Below are 20,228 nucleotides of genomic sequence, written 5' to 3' on the forward strand. Positions count from 1 at the left end.
GCTTTGTGATGGCCACTCCAATACCTTGACTTTGTTGTCCTTAAGCCATTTTGCCACAACTTTGGAAGTATGCTTGGGGTCATTGTCCATTTGGAAGACCTATTTGTGACCAAGCTTGAACTTCCTGACTGATGTCTTGAGATGTTGCTTCAATATATCCACATAATTTTCCACCCCATGATGCCATCTATTTTGTGAAGTGCAACAGTCCCCCCTGTAGCAAAGCACCCCCACAACATGATGCTGCCACCCCGTGATTCACGGTTGGGATGGTGTTCTTCGGCTTGCAAGCCTCCGCCTTTTACCTCCAAACATAACGATGGTCATTATGGCCAAACAGTTATTTTTTTGTTTCATCAGACCAGAGAACATTTCTCCAAAAAGTACGATCTTTGTCCCCATGTGCAGTTGCAAACCGTAGTCTGGCTTTTTTATGGCGGTTTTGGAGCAGTGGCTTCTTCCTTGCTGAGTGGCCATTCAGGTTATGTCGATATAGGACTCGTTTTACTGTGGATATAGATACTTTTGTACCTGTTTCCTCCGCATCTTCACAAGGTCCTTTGCTGTTGTTCTGGGATTGATTTGCACTTTTCGCACCAAAGTACGTTCATCTCTAGGAGATAGAATGCTTCTGCTTCCTGAGCGGTATGACGGCTACATGGTCCCATGGTGTTTATACTTGCGTACTATTGTTTGTACAGATGAACGTGGTACCTTCAGGCATTTGGAAATTGCTCCCAAGGATGAACCAGACTTGGAGGTCTGCAATTTTTTGGGCTGATTTGGCTGATTTCTTTTGATTTCCCCATGATGTCAAGCAAAGAGGCACTGAGTTTGAAGGTAGGCCTTGAAATACATCCACAGGTACACCTCCAATTGACTGAAATTAGGTCAATTAGCCTATCAGAAGCTTCTAAAGCCATGACATTTTCTGGAATTTTCCAAGCTGTTTAAAGGCACAGTCAACTTAGTGTATGTAAACGTCTGACCCACTGGAATTGTGATACAGTGAATTATATGTGAAATAATCTGTCTGTTAACAATTGTTGGAAAAATTACTTGTGTCATGCACAAAGTAGATGTCCTAACCGACTTGCCAAAACTAAAGTTTGTTAACAAGAAATTTGTGGAGTAGTTGAAAAACGAGTTTTAATGACTCCAACCTAAGTGTATGTAAACTTCCGACTTCAACTGTATACTGTAGGATGGGGTGACTAGGCAAGTGACTAGGCAACAGGATAGATAATAAACAGTAGCAGCAGCATTTGTGATGAGTCAAAAAAGTTATTGCAAAAAGGGTCAATGCAGATAGTCCCGGTAACTACTTGGTTAACTATTTAGCAATCTTATGGCTTGGGGGTAGAAGCTGTTCAGGATCCTGTTGGTTCCAGACATGGTTCGTCGGTACTGCTTGCCGTGAGGTAGCAGAGAGAACAGTCAATGACTTGGGTGGCTGGAGTCTTTGACAATTTTTATGGCCTTTCTCTGACACCGCCTTATATGGAGGTCGTGGATGGCAGGGAGCTCAGCCCCAGTGATGTACTGGGCCGTACCCACTAACCTCCGTAGTGCCTTGCAGCCGGATGCTAAGCAGTTGCCATACCAAGCGGTGATGCAGCCAGTCAAGATGCTCTCAATRGGGCAGCTGTAGAACTTTTTGAGGATCTGAGGGCCGTTGTCGGTCAAGAGTCGTTGTCGTGCCTTCTTGCCGAATATGTTTAGTGTGTGTGGAACCTTAGTGATGTGGATACCGAGGAGCGTGAAGCTCTCGACCCSCTCCACTACAGCCCTGTCGATGTGGATATTGGCGTACTCGGCCCTCTGTTTCCTGTAGTACACGATCAGCTCCTTTGTCTTGCTGACATTGAGGAAGAGGTTGTTGTCCTGGCCCCACACTGCCAGGTCTCTGACCTCCTCCCTATAAGCTCTCATTGCCGTCTGTGATCAGGCCTACCACCGTCATGTCGTAGGAAACTTAATGGTCATGTTGGAGTCGTGCGCGACCAGGCAATGCAGTCATGGGTGAACAAGGGGAACAGGAGGGGACTAAGCACGTACCCCTGAGAGGCCCCGTGTTGAGAGTCAGCGTGGCGAATCTGTTGTTGGCCTTAAAATCACCGGCCACGAAAAGCATCGCCTCTGGGTGTGCATTTACTTGTTTGCTTATGGCCTTAACATCGCGTACCTTCATGCCGGTATCAGTTTGTGGTGGTGAATAGACAGCTACAAAAATATAGATGAAACTCTCTCGCTAAATAGTATGGTCTGCAGCTTATCATGAGGTATTCTAACTAAGGTGAGCAACAACTCGAGACTTCCTTAACATTAGAGATTGCCAGCTGTCGTTAACAAAGAGACACACCCCTCATCTTGCCCGAGGCTGCTGATCAGTCTTGACGATGCGTGGAAAAGCCAGCGAGATGTATTTTATCTATGTCCTTGTGAGCTGCCGACTCACTGAAGTAGAAATTGACATCCAAATTGAGGTCAGCGATCACTGTTCTGATCTCCATAAGCTGTTTTCGGTCGTAGGAAATGATGGTGGAGACATTATGTACAAAAACAGTTAAGATCAGCGTAAAGAGAACACAAAATAGCAGAATTGGTCAGGAGCRAGTAAAACGGCTGCTATCTATTGCAGCGCCATCATCAGTGTTGGGCATACAGCCCTAGGAATTATTTAACTGCAATAAGTGCTCTACCAGGTAAATCCAGAAGATGGCRCTCTCCCTCTCCTTTAGGTAATACAATCTGTGGTTCTGTTTGCCAACACACTTCCACTGTAATTAACCTTTAACCTGGTTGTTCCCTAACTCCTACTCTACTGATGCTCCACAGCCCCTCCCCCACACACACACACCTGGCACCCTCTCTAACCTCTCCACTACACAAAGACACACTCCAACATGCTAAACAAACCAATCACCAATGCAGACTGCTGTTGCCAGGGCGACAGAACTGAGGGCAGTCAGAACTGAGTCAGATAAATAAATGGATTAAAGCATTATCTTGTAGAGACACATGCAGCTCTGTGGGCATTACATCTATTCTCAGGGAATACACTGTGGTGGTATTCCACTATCTGTATTTCCATGGCTCCTCAACCATGTCCTAGAAACATGCAGTATATTCACATCCATCAGTCACCAAGTCACTTAACCATGAAAAAAGGTAGTAGGCCTATGTAAGAATGTAAACTCAAAATCATAAAATTGATCTGATAACCAGAGAGATTACAATTGCTGGGACTGTTTTGGTGGATTTACTCAATTTCCGTTATGAGAGAATAATCCTTGTAAGAAATATGATAGTGAGTCTTAAATGTAGAAAATGTCAACATGCGATGTCAACTACTTGACTGTGTGATATGAAGTGCAGTTATTTGGGGCATGCAGGGTTCTGTTTGACCTCACTGTTTATGACAGACACATCCATGCTGCACATCTCGGACCAAAGTGGCATTTGTATGGATATGCTACCATCTAGTGTTTTAAATCAGACTTGCACGCAACACTAAATTCCTCAAGTCATGAACATCGAATCATGGATGAGGTGCTCATGGGTAGTGTAGTTTCCACATAATCCTCCTCTTCACACAAAACGTTCAGTTGCTTTCATCAAGAAAGGAATAGTCCTGCTAAACATGCTATCAACAAATCAGATAGAAACAAAATACGAATAATAAGCATAAGAAACAAATAATGTAAAAGGTGAAATAATAAATGCATGAACGTTTTGATAAAGTTTTACTTGCTATGATCGTGATGTGGTTGTCTCACCTAGCTACCTTAACACGAATGCACTAACTAAGTCGCTCTGGATAAGATTACTAAAAGCTAAATTACCAATCATTGATTAAAAAAAAAAAATATATATATATATATAGTGCATTCGGAGAGTATTCAGACCCTTTGACTTTTTCCACATTTTGTTATGTTACAGCCTTATTCTAAAATGTAGTAAATCATTTTTTCCGCTCATCAATCAACACCCATTATGGGGTATAGTGTGTAGATTGATGAGGGGAAAAAACGGTTTAATCAATTTTAGAATAAGGCTGTAACGTAACARAATGTGGAAAAAGTCAAATGCCCAGTACATTCGGAAAGTATTCAGGCCCCTTGACTTTTGCCACAATTTTTTTTCTCATCAATCTACACACAATTCCCCATAATGAATTAGCAAATACAGGTTTATAGATTTTTTTGCCAATTTATAATTTTAAAAAAACTGAAATTTCACATTTACATATGTATTCAGACCCTTTACTCAGTACTTTGTTGAAGCACCTTATGGCCAGCGATACAGCCTCGAGTCTTCTTGGGTATGATGCTACAAGCTTGGAACACTGTATTTGGGAGTTTCTCCCATACTTTTAAACATTTTTTATTTCATCTTTATTTAACCAGGTAGGCAAGTTGAGAACAAGTTCTCATTTACAATTGCGACCTGGCCAAGATAAACAAAGCAGTTCGACACATACAACAACACAGAGTTACACATGGAGTAAAACAAACATACAGTCAATAATACAGTAGAAAAATAAGTCTATACACAATGTGAGCAAATGAGGTGAGATAAGGAGGTAAGGCAAAAAAAGGCCATGGTGGCGAAGTAAATACAATATAGCAAGTAAAACACTGGAATGGTAGATTTGCAGTGGAGAAATGTACAAAGTAGAAATAGAAATAATGGGGTGCAAAGGAGCAAAATAAATAAATAAATAAATACAGTAGGGGAAGAGGTAGTTGTTTGGGCTAAATTATAGATGGCTATGTACAGGTGCAGTAATCTGTGAGCTACTCTGACAGCTGGTGCTTAAAGCTAGTGAGGGAGATAAGTGTTTCCAGTTTCAGAGATTTTTGTAGTTCGTTCCAGTCATTGGCAGCAGAGAACTGGAAGGAGAGACGGCCAAAAGAGGAATTAGCTTTGGGGGTGACCAGAGAGATATACCTGCTGGAGTGCGTGCTACAGGTGGGTGCTGCTATGGTGACCAGCGAGCTGAGATAAGGGGGACTTTACCTAGTAGGGTCTTGTAGATGACCTGGAGCCAGTGGGTTGGCGACAAGTATGAAGCAAGGGCCGCCAATGAGAGCCATACAGGTCGCAGTGGTGGGTAGTATATGGGCTTTGGTGACAAAACAGATGGCACTGTGATAGACTGCATCCAATTTATTGAGTAGGGTATTGGAGGCTATTTTGTAAATGACATCGCCGAAGTCGAGGATCGGTAGGATGGTCAGTTTTACGAGGGTATGTTTGGCAGCATGCGTGAAGGATGCTTTGTTGCGAAATAGGAAGCCAATTCTAGATTTAACTTTGGATTGGAGATCTTTGATGTGAGTCTGGAAGGAGAGTTTACAATCTAACCAGACACCTAGGTTTTGTAGTTGTCCACATATTCTAAGTCAGAACCGTCCAGAGTAGTGATGCTGGACGGGCGGCGGACAGGTGCAGGCAGCGATCGTTGAAGAGCATGCATTTAGTTTTACTTGTATTTAAGAGCAGTTGGAGGCCACGGAAGGAGAGTTGTATGGCATTGAAGCTCGTCTGGAGGGTTGTTAACCCTCCCGTGGTCCGCGTGACCCAGGCAGCAACTAGCGAGGTTGTATGTTATTGTGTGTACTGTGTGAGTTGAGGGCTCCCCTGCGCTTGCGCTGGGGTCAGAGTGACCAGGCAGCCAGCCAGCCAGCAGGCAGCATTAGCGAGGTGTATGTTATGTGTTGTACTGTGTGAGTTGAGGCTCCCCCTCTGCGCTCTGCGCTGGGGTCAGAGTGACCCAGGCAGCCACTAGCGAGGGTGATGTTATTGTGTATACTGTTTGAGTTGAGGGCTCCCCCTCTGCAGCTCTGCGCTGGGGGTCAGAGTGACCCAGGCAGCCAGCCAGCCAGCAGGGAGCCAGCAGGGAGCGGCGCATACTTGTGTGTACTGTGTTGGGGGCTCCCCATCTGCGCTCTGCGCTGGGGGTCAGAGTGAMCCAGGCAGGGCTACACACGTCCAGACATGCCCCACTGTGTGTGCAAGAGGACAGCCCAGTGGTGCACGGGTGAACTGCACACACGGCTACACACGCCCAGGGGGTGTAAACTGGCCGTAGAGAGGATACTAATATTGTCAGCGGCACACAAGTCATCGTTACCCCCGTGCCGCGTGGCTCTCCCCCGCCTCTGCTCAGTGGACCCGATCAGTGGACCCGATCAGTGGACCCAATCAGTGGACCCGAGCAGCCATGACCRTGCGTTTCACCGCAGCGCAGGTCCTAGAACAGATCTTCTCCAGCGTCGACCAAGAAGACTACTCCGATTCCGAGGAGGAGAAAGAGGTTTCGGAAAACGAAGACGGGGAGGAATACGACCCCGAGCGTGAGGCCGACCAGGCGTCTTCGCGCTCTTCGGAGGAAGACCCCGAGGAAGCCCCCGAGGCCGAAGGCAAGGCCGAACGCGAGGCCGAACGCGAGGACGAAGGAGAGAACGAGCGCGAGGCCGAAGGCGAGGAAGAGATCGACTCGGCCGTAGGCCAAAGGGAGACGCCATTGCTGTCGAAAAACGGCAAAATCAAATGGTCCCCCGTGGCCTATGGCCGCCGCCGCAGGGCCCGCGCGATCTGCCACGCCGGGCCGGACGAGACTCCGGGCCCCACGGCCTGTGCCGTGAGTCACGCCCGCGACATCGCGTCCGTCTTCCGCCTGTTCGTCACACCGGCGATAGAAAGGATAATTCTGGACATGACGAATCTGCACGGGGTGAGAAAATACGGCGACGGCTGGCGAGCCATGGACGCTACCGACCTGCGCGCCTACGTAGGGCTGCTGATCCTAGCGGGCGTCTACAGGTCCCGAGGCGAGGCCGCGGCCAGCCTGTGGGACGCCGAGAGCGGCAGGACCGTGTTCCGAGCCGCTCAAGGTCTTTCACAGGTACTTGAGGCTGCTGCAATTCGACGATCGCCAGTCGAGACCCGCGAGGCTCGCCACGGACAAACTCGCAGCCATAAGAGAGGTCTGGGACCTGTGGGAGGCGCGCCTGCCTGCCCTCTACAACCCGGGGCCTGACGTGACGGTGGACGAGCAACTGGTCCCGTTCAGAGGTACTGTGCGCGTGTGCTCGTGTGCGTGTTTGCGTGTGTGCGTGTGTGCGTAGAGAGAGCTAGTATATGTGTAACGTAGCACTCATTGGCCCCCATGAGCCGGTAATGACGCCAATCCCTTCTCCCCTCACCAAAGGCCGCTGTCCTTTCTGTCAGTACATTCCCAGAAAGCCGGCGAAATACGGCATCAAGTCATGGGTGGCCTGCGACGCCAAGTCCARCTACGCTTGGAAGATGCAAGTGTACACCGGTAAGGCGGCCAGCGGAGGCCCCGAGAAGAACCAGGGGATGCGCGTCGTTCTCGATCTGACAAAGGGACTGAGCGGTCGCAACGTCACGTGTGACAATTTCTTCACCTCCTACGAACTGGGACAGCGGTTCCTCGAGAGGAACCTCACCATGGTGGGCACGGTGAGAAAGAACAAGGCCGAGCTCCCGCCCGTGCTGCTCGAGTCCAAGGGCAGACAGGTTCTGTCCTCCAGGTTTGCCTTCACGCCCACCGCCACTCTAGTGTCCTACCTAGCAAAGAAAAACAAGAACGTGCTACTTTTGAGCACGCTGCACACAGAGGCCGACATTAGCGATCGCCACGACAGGAAGCCGGCCGTCATCCTAGACTACAACTGCAACAAGGGCGGCGTGGACAACCTAGACAAGGTGGTCGGCACCTACAGCTGCAGACGGATGACTGCCCGCTGGCCCTGGTCGTCTTCCACAACATCCTCGACGTGTCCTCCTACAACGCCTTTGTCATAGTTCGAGAGGATCAAGCCTGACTGGATGCCTCGGAAGCGGAACAAGCGGCAGGGTGTTCCTCGAGGCAGCTGGGAAAGGCACTTGTGAAGCCGCTGATCCAAAGAAGGCAGCACTACCCCGCACGAAGCGGCGTCAGCACTGTCAAAGTCCTACAGAGGAGACGCGGTCTAGACACAATACGAGGACGACGGAGGTTAACACCAGTGTCCAAAGAAGGCCAGAAGTATACAGAATGTGTCGTCTGCGTAGAGGTGAATCAGAGACTCACCAGCAGCAAGAGCAACATCATTGATGTATACAGAGAAGAGAGTCGCCCAAGAATTGAACCCTGTGGCACCCCCTAGAGACCGCCAGAGGCCGCGGACAACAGGCCTCCGATTTGACACACTGAACTCTATCAGAGAAGTATTGTGAACCAGACGAGCAATCATTTGAAAACCAAGGCTATTGAGTCTGCTAATGAGGATGTGGTGATTGACAGAGCGAAAGCCTTGGCCAGGTCAATGAAGACGGCTGCACAGTATTGTTTTCTTATCGATGGCGGTTAAGATATCGTTTAGGACCTTGAGCGTGGCTGAGGTGCACCCATGACCAGCTCTGAAACCAGATTGCATAAGCGGAGAAGGTGCGGTGGGATTCGAAATGGTCGGTGATCTGTTTGTTGACTTGGCTTTCAAAGACCTTAGAAAGGTAGGGTAGGATAGATATAGGTCTGTAGCAGTTTGGGTCAAGTGTCCCCCCCTTTGAAGAGGGGGATGACCGCAGCTGCTTTCCAATCTTTGGCAATCTCAGACRACACGAAAGAGAGGTTGAACAGGCTAGTAATAGGGGTTGCAACAATTTCGGCAGATAATTTWWAAAAGAAAGGGTCCAGATTGTCTAGCCCGGCTGATTTGTAGGGGTCCAGATTTTGCAGCTCTTTCAGAACATCAGCTGACTGGATTTGGGAGAAGGAGAAATGGGGAAGATTTGGGCGAGTTGCTGTGGGGGGTGCAATGCTGTTGACCGGGGTAGGGGTAGCCAGGTGGAAAGCATGGCCAGCCGTAGAAAAATGCTTATTGAAATTCTCAATTATAGTGGATTTATCGGTGGTGACAGAGATTCCTATCCTCAGTGCAGTGGGCAGCTGGGAGGAGGTGCTCTTACTATCCATGGACTTTACAGCATGTCCCAGTTTAGGTCACCTAGCAGCACGAGCTCTGAAGATAGATGGGGGACAATCAGTTCACATATGGTGTCCAGAGCACAGCTGGGGGCAGAGGGTGGTCTATAGCAGGCGGCAACGGTGAGAGACTTGTTTTTAGAGAGGTGGATTTTTAAAAGTAGAAGTTCAAATTGTTTGGGTACAGACCTGGATAGTAGGACAGAACTCTGCAGGCTATCTCTGCAGTAGATTGCAACACCGCCCCCTTTGGCCGTTCTATCTTGTCTGAAAATGTTGTAGTTAGGGATGGAGATTTCAGAGTTTTTGGTGGTCTTCCTAAGCCAGGATTCAGACATGGCTAGGACATCTGAGTTGGCAGAGTGTGCTAAATCAGTGAATTAAACAAACTTAGGGAGGAGGCTTCTAATGTTAACATGCATGAAACGAAGGCTATTACGGTTACAGAAGTCATCAAAAGAGAGTGCCTGGGGAATAGGAGTGGAGCTAGGCACTGCAGGGCTTGGATTCACTTCTACATCGCCAGGGGAACAGAGGAGGAGTAGGATAAGGGTACGGCTAAAAGCTATGAGAATTGGTCGTCTAGGACGTCCGGAACAGAGAGTAAAAGGAGCAGGTTTCTGGGGGCGATAAAATAGCTTCAAGGTATAATGTACAGACAAAGGTATGGTAGGATGTGAATGGAGGTAAACCTAGGCATTGAGTGATGATGAGAGAGATATTGTCTCTAGAAACATCATTGAAACCAGGTGATGTCATCGCATGTGTGGGTGGTGGAACTGAAAGGTTGGATAAGGTATAATGAGCAGGGCTAGAGGCTCTACARTGAAATAAGCCAATAAACACTAACCGAACAGCAATGGACAAGGCATATTGACATTAAGGAGAGGCATGCTTAGCCCGAGTGATCATAAGGGTCCAGTGAGTAGTGAGGTTGGTTGGGGTCACGGCGATTCAGACAGCTAGCCGGGCAGAAGATGGAGCCCGTCTGGTGTTCAACCTTCCCAAGTTCTCTCACGTCACCCCGCTCCTCCGCTCTCTCCACTGGCTTCCAGTTGAAGCTCGCATCCGCTACAAGACCATGGTGCTTGCCTACGGAGCTGTGAGGGGAACGGCACCTCCGTACCTTCAGGCTCTAAACAGGCCCTACACCCAAACAAGGGCACTGCGTTCATCCACCTCTGGCCTGCTCGCCTCCCTACCTCTGAGGAAGTACAGCTCCCGCTCAGCCCAGTCAAAACTGTTCGCTGCTCTGGCACCCCAATGGTGGAACAAACTCCCCCACGACGCCAGGTCAGCGGAGTCAATCACCACCTTCCGGAAACACCTGAAACACCACCTCTTTAAGGAATACCTAGGATAGGATAAAGTAATCCTTCTAACCCCCCCCCCTTAGAAGATGTAGATTCACTATTGTAAAGTGGTTGTTCCACTGGATATCATAAGGTGAATGCACCAACTTGTAAGTCGCTCTGGATAAGAGCGTCTGCTAAATGACTCAAATGTAAATGTAAAATGTAATAAATAAAAGTATACCAGTGACTGAGCCTACGAGTGACTAGAGAAGGTCAGCCAACCATGGTATACAAAGTGCAGTGGTGCGTAAGGGTTTTGCAGTTTAAAATAAATCTCAAAGTGCCATGGTAAAGGGTGTCAATTGATCTCAAACACTGAGCAGAAGCATTCATATATAAAATATCCCATTAGTCTAGTAAAGGCATAAATGTAGCTGATACTAGCCTCCTTCTGGCTTCAAAAGAAAAACAGGCCTTATTCCTAAAATAAAATCCCAATTTCAGCTTCAATTTTTTTGTAAGTTGTTGAATATGCAATTTAAAAGAGAGGCCGTCATCGATTAAAATTCCAAGATATTTATATGAGGTTACAACCTCAATCTCCTTGCCCTGACAGGTAGTAATAGGTGAAAGGTTCAGAGGTCTATTTCTTGCTTTAGAAAACACCATTAGTTTAGTTTTGTCAGTATTGAGGATAAGCTTCAATTGACACAAGGTATGTTGAACAGTATAAAAAGCAGTTTGCAAGTTCTGGAAAGCTTTTGTAAGAGACGATGCACAACAGTAAATAACAGTATCATCAGCATAAAAATTAAGTTGCGCATTTTGGACATTTTTGTCTAAATCATTTATATAAATAGTGAATAAGAGAGGACCAAGTAYGGAGCCTTGGGGCACACCATTAAAGACAGACAATTTAACAGACATAAGCCCATCAAATTGAGTGCACTGAGTTCTATCAGACAGATAGTTAGCAAACCATGCAACTGCATGCTCTGAAAGACCTACACTCGACAATCTCTGCCTTACTATAGCATGATCAACTGTATCAAAAGCCTTAGAGAGATCAATAAAAGGTGAGACACAGTGCTGTTTTTTGTCAAGGGCTTCAGTGATATCATTTAAAATGTGTAGTTATTATGTGGTATTATGTTATTATGTAGGTATTATGTGTAGATTGATGAAGGGGAAAAGAAATGTAATCAATTTTAGAATAAGGCTGTAACTTAACAAAATGTGGAAAAAGTCGAGGGGTCTGAATATATACAGTACCAGTCAAAWGTTTGGACACATCTACTCAATCAAGGGTTTTTCTTTATTTTTACTATTTTCTACATTGTATGACAATAGTAAAGACATCAAAACTATGAAATAACACATATGGAATCATGTAGTAAGCAAAAAAAGTGTTAAACAAATATATTTCATATTTGATATTCTTCAAAGTAGCCACCTTTTGCCTTTGTAACAGTATTGCTTCCGTCCCGCTCCTCGCCTCGAACCAGGGACCCTCTGCACACATCGACAACAGTCACCCTCGAAGCATCGTTACCCATCGCTCCACAAAAGCGTCGGCCCTTGCAGAGCAAGGGGAACAACTACTTCAAGGTCTCAGAGCAAGTGACGTCACCAATAATAACACTATTAGCGCGCACCACCGCTAACTAGCTAGCCATTTCACATCGGTTACACCTTGATGACAACTTTGCACACTCTTGGCATTCTCTCAACCAGCTTCACCTGGAATGCTTTTCCAACAGTCTTGAAGGAGTTCCCACGTATGCTGAGCACTTGTTGGCTGATTTTCCTTCCCTCTGCGGTCCAGCTCATCCCAAAACATCTCAATTGGGTTGAGGTCAGGTGATTGTGGAGGCCAGGTCATCTGATGCAGCGCTCCATTACTCTCCTTCGTGGTCAAATAGCCCTTACAAAGTATGGAGTTGTGTTGGGTCATTGTCCTGTTGAAAAACAAATGATAGTCCCACTAAGCGCAAACCAGATGGGAGGGCGTATCGATACAGAATGCTGTGGTAGCCATGCTGGTTAAGTGTGCCTTGAATTCAAAAKAAATCACTGACAGAGTGAACAGCAAAGCACCCCCACACCATCACATCTCCTCCTCCATGCTTCACGGTAGGATCCACACATGCGGAGATCATCCGTTCACCTACTCTGCATCTCACAAAGACACGGCGGTTGGAACCAAAAATCGCAAATTTGGACTCATCAGACCAATGGAGAGATTTCCACCGGTCTAATGTCCATTGCTTGTGTTTCTTGGCCCAAGCAAGTTTCTTATTATTATTGGTGTACTTTAGTAGTGGTTTCTTTGCAGCAATTCGAACCATGAAGACCTGATTCACACAGTCTCCTCTGAACAGTTGATGTTGAGATGGGCTGCAATTTCTGAGGCTGGTAACTCTAATGAACTTATCCTCTGCAGCAGAAGTAACTCTGTGTCTTCCTTTCCTGTAGCGGTCCTCATGAGAGCCAGTTTCATCATAGCGCTTGATGGTTTTTGCAACTGCACTTGAAGAAATTGTCAAAGTTCTTGAAATTGTCCGAATTGAMTGACCTTCATGTCTTAAAGTATTGATGGAGTGTCGTTTCTCTTTGCTTATTTGAGCTTTTCTTGACATATTATGGACTTGGTCTTTTACCAAATAGGGCTATCTTCTGTTTACCACCCCATACCTTGTCACAACACAACTGATTGGCTCAAAGGTATTAAGAAGGAAAGAAATTCCACAAATTAACTTTTWACAAGGCWCACCTGTTAGTTGAAATGCATTCCAGGTGACTACCTCATGGAGCTSGTTTAGAGAATGCATCTCAAATATAAAACATATTTTGATTTGTTTAACACTTTTTGCTTACTACATGATTCCATATGTGTTATTTTATCGTTTTGATATCTTCACTGTTATTGTCCAAACTTTTGACTGGTACTGTGTTTATATATATATAACATTTATCCAACCCAAACAGGTCCAAATGATAATGCTTGTTGCCCTTCTGTAAGAGAAAGAAAACGTCGGGATGCAACTGGGTACTGTTAGCTATCAAGTTGACCACCARGTGGTACTGTTGTAAAGAAAATAGAGGATGGACAAATAGAGACGGACGTCACACAGGAGCTGCCAAGTTTAGTTGTTATAACCAGTTTAGTTGAAGGTAAACGCAAGTAAACGCAGTTTACTCACTTTTTTGCCCAACAGTTTACCCACCTTTCGCAGAAAAATGCATTGAAATATAGGACKCGTTACTTTTTTCACCGTGACTAGCGATAAGAGTTCGTTTACCCACCTTTTTTTTTTTTACAGCAGAAGCCGCTGTCAGACAAGTTCTGGAATCATGACAACAAAAAATGTTTTACTTGTCTGCATTCAACTTGATGATGAAGATGGAGGATGACAGGCCAAATCCGATACAGCATTAGGTACACTAGGTACGACATCACTGTCTGCTTCACTAAAGTTTGAGAGGTCACAGAGTACTCAAACATAATGCATCAAAACTAGGTCAAGACATAAATGTGACTTTATTTAATGGTTATAAAAAAAGAAAAGCGAGAAAACTTCCAGTGACACAGTGTATGTAGGGTATATGCATTGAACTGCATTCTCAGATCTGATGTTTTCTGCCCACTCCTGGATTTACTCTCCTCTCACTTGCACAGCTGAGAGAACTGCAGACACCAGTTAGTCACATAGGCTGTATACAGGGATGAATCCCAAATCAATAACCTGATCCCTTTTTTCTGCCGTTGTTGAGTACCCCTTGCTGATCTGAAAGGATTGCATGTGTTTGAGCAATATGGTAGTAGCTCCACCTAAGCCTGCTAGAAGGCCAGGTGGAGTGTCTGACATTGGGCTTACCTACCTGGAGTTTACACCTATCAAATTCTGTACCATCGAAGGGAGTGATTCAACAATGGCAGGGCAAAGGTATGCAGTTACCTATTGAATATGGGCCCAGATATGGAGTAATGTAGCTGCACAAATTACAAAGAGGTCTCTCACATATATACTTGAACTTGAACTGAGTGACTAGCTGGTCATCTCCCTAAAAGCTTACAGGGCTGTTTTGAAATTTCAGCCTGTTTAGGTGGGATTACGTTTTGGCCTTCCATGGTGACATCATCATGCGATAAATTAGTTAATAGACCAGTAAGAAAGAGAGTCCCAAACCTCTCTGCCAATAACAAATCATTTTCAGGATTCCCCTCCCCACTCAGRCCACTCCCAGACAGTCCTAGCAGAATTCTTGCTTGAGATATTGCTCTATGCTAAGAAGTTCTTCTTGTTTCTTTTTGACCAATTTAGTTGTAAACAATTACAGTAAGGTACTTAATTGTTACCCAGAAATGATCTGATATTGAGATAAGAACGGCTGCATTGGACCTTAAACCATTGTAGCGTAACTGTTCTGCTAAACGGTTTCACAGAGCTTTCAGCTCTGGCTGACGATGATCAGATGTAATCGTTTATTTTTTATATAGCCCTTCGTACATCAGCTAATATCTCGAAGTGCTGTACAGAAACCCAGCCTAAAACCCCAAACAGCAAGCAAGACAAGTTTAATCAAGCCATGTCTATAATAAAACAAAAGTCTACAATGTTTACATAATTGCTGTTTGAGGTATGGTTTGACACCGAGTATCATTGTATGCACTTTAAAACATTGTACATTGTATAAAAGCAAATGAAAAAACAGATAATAGCAAATAAAAAAGGGAACATTTAATTGGGTCAAGATGTAGGCCTATGAAACATATTGGAATTGTTTGTCATCGAATATAGCCTAAGTCTATTGAACATTTATTCTTATTTTGTACATATATCAATGGACAGATATTAATTCAAATGAATTAATCTAATAACAGAGGTCATGTATTTCCAGTTAAATTAAAGCTATCAAAGTCATGCAATGCGGAAAAAGGGGCCTCTCAAAAGGTGTTGGGTTTCGTTTTCCGTTTGGCATTATGAAGGCACACTGTCAAATACTTTGTTTACTCTGTTATACAGTATTTGTCTGGCGTGAGTAAACACTTCGATTCCGGCGAGCAAGAGAGATTATGTTTCTACAGCATCATATTCCAAGTGTTGTGGACTTTTAATTCCTAAATGAATGTGTGCTTTGCCAGTTCCCTGTGTTTTTCCGTTTCCAAAGACTGAGTCTATAAGTCTATACGATTATTATAAACGAATAAAGGGAAAATGGAGAATGACAATATTGTAATGATGAGACAAGACAAGTTTCTGCGCGATAAAAGTTAAGAATACATATTCTTATAAACACTATATAATTACTGCAAATAATAGGCTAATAACAACTAATAGCAATAGCCTAATATTAAGTGTGTGCGTGTGTGCGCACGTGTGCGCGTTCGTGTGTGAAAATAAATGCTATATTAGTGCCTAGAAAGAATTGGAAATCATTTTGTATAAAATAACATTTATTTCCAGCAATTCCACATGTGACGGTACAGCTTGTGACAGAAAACCAATAGACTTTTCAGGACAAAAAATGCAATTTCACAAAATAGAGAAGAACGGTTGTAGCTGATAAATGCTGGGTCAAGTACACAGGTAAAGTCAACTGTAATATAATAATCTTATATAATCAAATTCAATATACACTGTACTGTTGGAGAAACAATAAAAACTAAGTCAGAAAAGGAATGCCAATACATCAATAGTTTTACAATTAAGCTTCCGTTTTTAAATGTTCAACGTCAGTAATTTACACGTTATGGTAATAATTTAAGACAGCCCGCTTAAACGTTTTTTTAAGCATGGATGTATGCTACTAAAAAAGAGTGAGCAATAATTCGTTAGTAAGGTTGGATGTTTTCTTCCAGAAAAGAATTACTCGGAATGAAAAGGTAAAAGTAACAATTGCACCAGGATCATCAAACAACCCACTTGGGTTGGGACGCAAACACTTTTTCAATATCGAAACCATACAATTTACAGGAATCATATCGAAGTTAGAATTTGTATCTTCTCCGTATATGCACTCGATTATAATGCGACTGCATACATTATGGTGTGATGAATAGTTTGCCTGTCCGTTWTTAGGGAATTGCAACCCCTTTAAGTAATATTTTCAGACAAAATAGTTTGACTAGATATKTTCAGGTTACACACTTGGCGGGGGATTTATAGCAATACATATGTATAAGGAATAATAGTCTATCTCTAAGAAAACAAAGTTATATATAAGTGAGCTTGGTTTCCGATGCCATTTTGGGCAAGCAAACCGACTAAAAGCAAAGCATTATGTACAGCAGTGCAATAGCCAAACACGTTACTGATCTCTCCATAACATTCAACACTTGTGGCTACAAATACAGTGTCCCTCTCTGAATGTGTCCACTTGAATCATAGTCCCAACAGGACTGCGTTCATGACACATTGTACATTCTCAGTCTCACGGTTTGTCTGTGTTGTTGTTGCCGAGGGGCCTGTACAGCCCATTGGTGTACCCCTGGTCCTTGTGCAAGAGTGTCCTGTCCCGTATGAGGTCACTGAATGCGTAGTCCATGGGCGGCCTGAAGCCCAGAGTTGGCATCAACCCCGTGGTGGAGTAGGGTGTCATGAAGGTGAGCCCTCTGCTGTGGGCCGAGTAGGCCAGGCGCAAGGGGTTTAGTCCTAGATGAGTGCTCAGGGGGTAGGTGCTGGGATCAGCGCCAAAGTGTGGCGCGTTTGGCTGCAGTGGAGAGAAGGCGGAGCGGTTGCTCAGCGTCATGGCTCCCGGTAACATGGGCCTTGGAGTGGAGGAGAGGGGAGGCTGTGCGCTCTGGAGTATGCGTTCTGCTGTCCACACCTGCTCCGGGGCCTTGGCTTGTCCACTGTTGTTGAGAATTTGCTCGATGGCCTGCACCACGTCTTTCCCGCAGCCTTGTAGAACCAATTCCAGAACACTGCGCTTGTGGCTGGGGAACACTCTGGTCAATATATCGATTGGGTTCATTTGCCTGGAGGCGGCCGATGATGGGGAGGGTTCTTGATCATCTTTGTCGGTCTCCGAACCCGAGTCAGAACCTAGGGGGCTAATCGAACCCGGGGTGTCCTCTCCGTCTTTCAGAGCCTTGGAGACAGGAGAGCTGATGAACGACTCTCCGTCTCCATTCTCAGAGCCAGAGCCATGACGCGCGTCTGGGGAGGAGATCCCTGGTTCGCTGTCAGTGGAAACCGATTTGCCCACCGTCTGCTGCTGGGTCACTGATGCCGACATTTGGGACTTCGGAAACAATTCATACTTCTGCATGCTTAAATCTGAAATAGATACATGAAAAACGAATCGATGAGATGTTGTCACTCAAATTAAAGAGGCGCCTAATAGGCTACGTTTGATATTGTTACCATTACCAAAATAGTCACATTAATTTGACAGTTTGGTAAATTAAATGCCAATTTGTCCTCTTCACATCAGAACATTATTTCTCTATCAGTGTCCTTTATTTCAAAGTTACCATTAGCAAAGCACATGCTTATGCACAGGATTTACGCACAAAACAACCTGACCAACCTTCCACCAATATTTAGGCCTATTCGTGTTTATGAACAGGCTGATCTGAGCAGGATAATCTATAAATCCACTCACCTGAGTTACTTTCGTTGTTGACAGAACCAAAGAGCTCATAATTCTGACGAGGTGGTATAATGCCGTTGGCGGCCGCCAGAGCTAGCCCTTCTGCTGTCCCATACAGGAGCTGCAGCTCCCGGGCTTCGTTCTCCTCCTGAGCTTGTTGTCGACGGAGAGCCACTTGTGCGGCCATGACGCGCTGTCTCTCGGCGATTAGGGTGCATTTGGCGCACATACAGTCCTTCCAGCGGCAATAACGTTTATGGCCCTTCAGCGCAGATACCACGCCATGATTCCTGCAGCGGGCGCACTTCGGGGTGCGAGGATACTTCTCCGTTGTGCGATATAGCATCGGACCACGCAGGAGGCTACTGGCCATGGAGACGGGGATGTTGACAGACCCTCCGGCTCCAGGGTGGACCTGAGATCCTGACGGCGCCGTGGAGAGCTCTGGTCTCAGATCCATGTCCTGTCGCTGACCAATATCTACTATCAATTGGAAAAAAGTAACGCGATGGTGTATCGATGATTGTTCACAACAGCTGAATAGTKTTCAACATATCTGCACAACTTATTAAGAAATCTTCTACCGGTGTTTTCTGTCCATTGAAGAGAACGGAATGTAGCCTCACCTAAAGCTTCACCAAGATAAATKACCTGTTTGTCAATTTAGCTAATAAGGTATAAAAACGCCGTGCAACCTGTCAATACTTGATCTCTGCAACAATCTATACAGAAATTTAAACGTCATTTACGAGGAGAAATCCAAGAGACTTGCAGAAATGAGTGCTCTCCCCTGTTTAACTTAATTTCACCAAAAGGAGCCGAGGTTGCTATACTCGCACCAGCGTGAGACACTAACTTACTCAAGAGATTGCCACTAGATACAGATCCCCTCTCTCTCCATTGTTGCTCCTACGTTTTCATTAGACAAATTTGACAACAATGTGGCGCCTGTCATTGGTCAAACGGGGAAGGTGCAATCTGATTGGCTTGTCCCTTTTTCAACTGTGTCCACCAGAGTTCTTTCTCAAATAACAAGTGTTTAGAATCTGAATGGGATCCTGCAGAGCTAAAATACATTATTTTTAACTAACTCGAATTTCAAAGCAAATGGAACTAGATTTTCAATTAAGTCATATTTATTATGGGAAATTTGGGAAATAGATTCCCAAGATCAAATGAAATGCACTTTTGTCAATAGAGACATTTTCAGGCAATAATTCGATAGGCCTAGGCTATCTKAAGTTTATCTATATTCATTTGCTTGATTAATTTTCATGATGTTGTGCATCACGTGTCTTACTTGTATAAAAAGCCGTTATTGATCCTTCAATTTTATTTACACCTTTTTTGAGACAGACAATAATTAAAGTCTCACTGACGTCACTGCCCTTTTAATTCTGTCAAATCACAAGGTAAGTGACATTTACATATTGATTCAAATAGACTAGCCTATGCTATGCAATTGCTGGTAGAATGTTGTGCATGGAGTTGGAAAATAACGCCTTTATCATATAAATAAAAATGATAAAATGAGGTTGCCTTATTATAAACCCAACTTTTTAYAATAACAATAGTAACGTATTTGTTTTACAATAGTAACGTAGTAAGTGTTTTCATTGTACAATGATAGGCCTMATCCAGATTATAACACTATTTTATTGCTACTCATGGACATGCATTATGCGATTCAGTTGAGGCAAGCCGGACCCTTAGCTACAAACATACGCTACTTATTTTATTATGTCAAAACAAAATACAACAAAAACGTTTCAGTGTGGTTATATTTAGGAAAACAATATCTAGGCCTATAGAAGACCATATTGTCTACAAGTATATCCCAAAGCAGTAAATATTCTTTATGTCCTCAGAAAACAATGAACCAACATAATTTTCGTTTCATTTGAACGTTTTTTATTTTTATTATTATGAATATTATTTATAATAATAATGATATATMTTTTTTTTGTTTTTACAATATTTCAATTCAAGCACATAGCTACCAAATACCTTCAACATACATAAATCAAATGGTGAAAAAACGATGAACCCTTTCTGAGTTCATAGGCTAAACAAATCCTTTACAACGAGCTCGAAATTTGAAGACAGCATGTTTTAAATKTGTGCATATGCCTACCCTATATTTTCTGCAATCAAGATGATTTCTATTTGCTATTAGTCATAGATGTTGATAACAAAAGTGTTTTCATTGTTTCATTCATATTATATGACTATTTTTAGATTGAATCATTTAAAACGACACTGACAATGCGATAATCAATAAATCATTGTTTACACAAATTAAGTGATAATGCAGTAACTTTATTACGATTATT

General features: G+C 44.3%; 1 protein-coding gene and 1 pseudogene across 1 annotated transcript; one reads left to right on the forward strand and one right to left on the reverse strand.

Moving 5' to 3' along the window:
• The first annotated feature begins 2,018 nt into the window (after positions 1-2,018).
• LOC111971848 (piggyBac transposable element-derived protein 4-like) lies at positions 2,019-8,183 on the forward strand (annotated as a pseudogene).
• A 7,553-nt stretch (positions 8,184-15,736) lies between these two features.
• Positions 15,737-18,780, reverse strand: LOC111971164 (doublesex- and mab-3-related transcription factor A2-like). The gene is made up of 2 exons (XM_023997951.2): positions 17,908-18,780; positions 15,737-17,579 (listed from the first exon to the last, which is right to left on the reverse strand). The coding sequence occupies exons 1-2, from the start codon at positions 18,353-18,355 to the stop codon at positions 16,732-16,734; spliced, it is 1,296 nt and encodes a 431-aa protein (XP_023853719.1). The 5' UTR covers positions 18,356-18,780; the 3' UTR covers positions 15,737-16,731.
• Between the last annotated feature and the right edge of the window lie 1,448 nt (positions 18,781-20,228).

This window comes from Salvelinus sp. IW2-2015, linkage group LG13 (genome assembly GCF_002910315.2).
Source record: "Salvelinus sp. IW2-2015 linkage group LG13, ASM291031v2, whole genome shotgun sequence".
In the NCBI taxonomy this organism is placed as follows: domain Eukaryota; kingdom Metazoa; phylum Chordata; class Actinopteri; order Salmoniformes; family Salmonidae; genus Salvelinus; species Salvelinus sp. IW2-2015.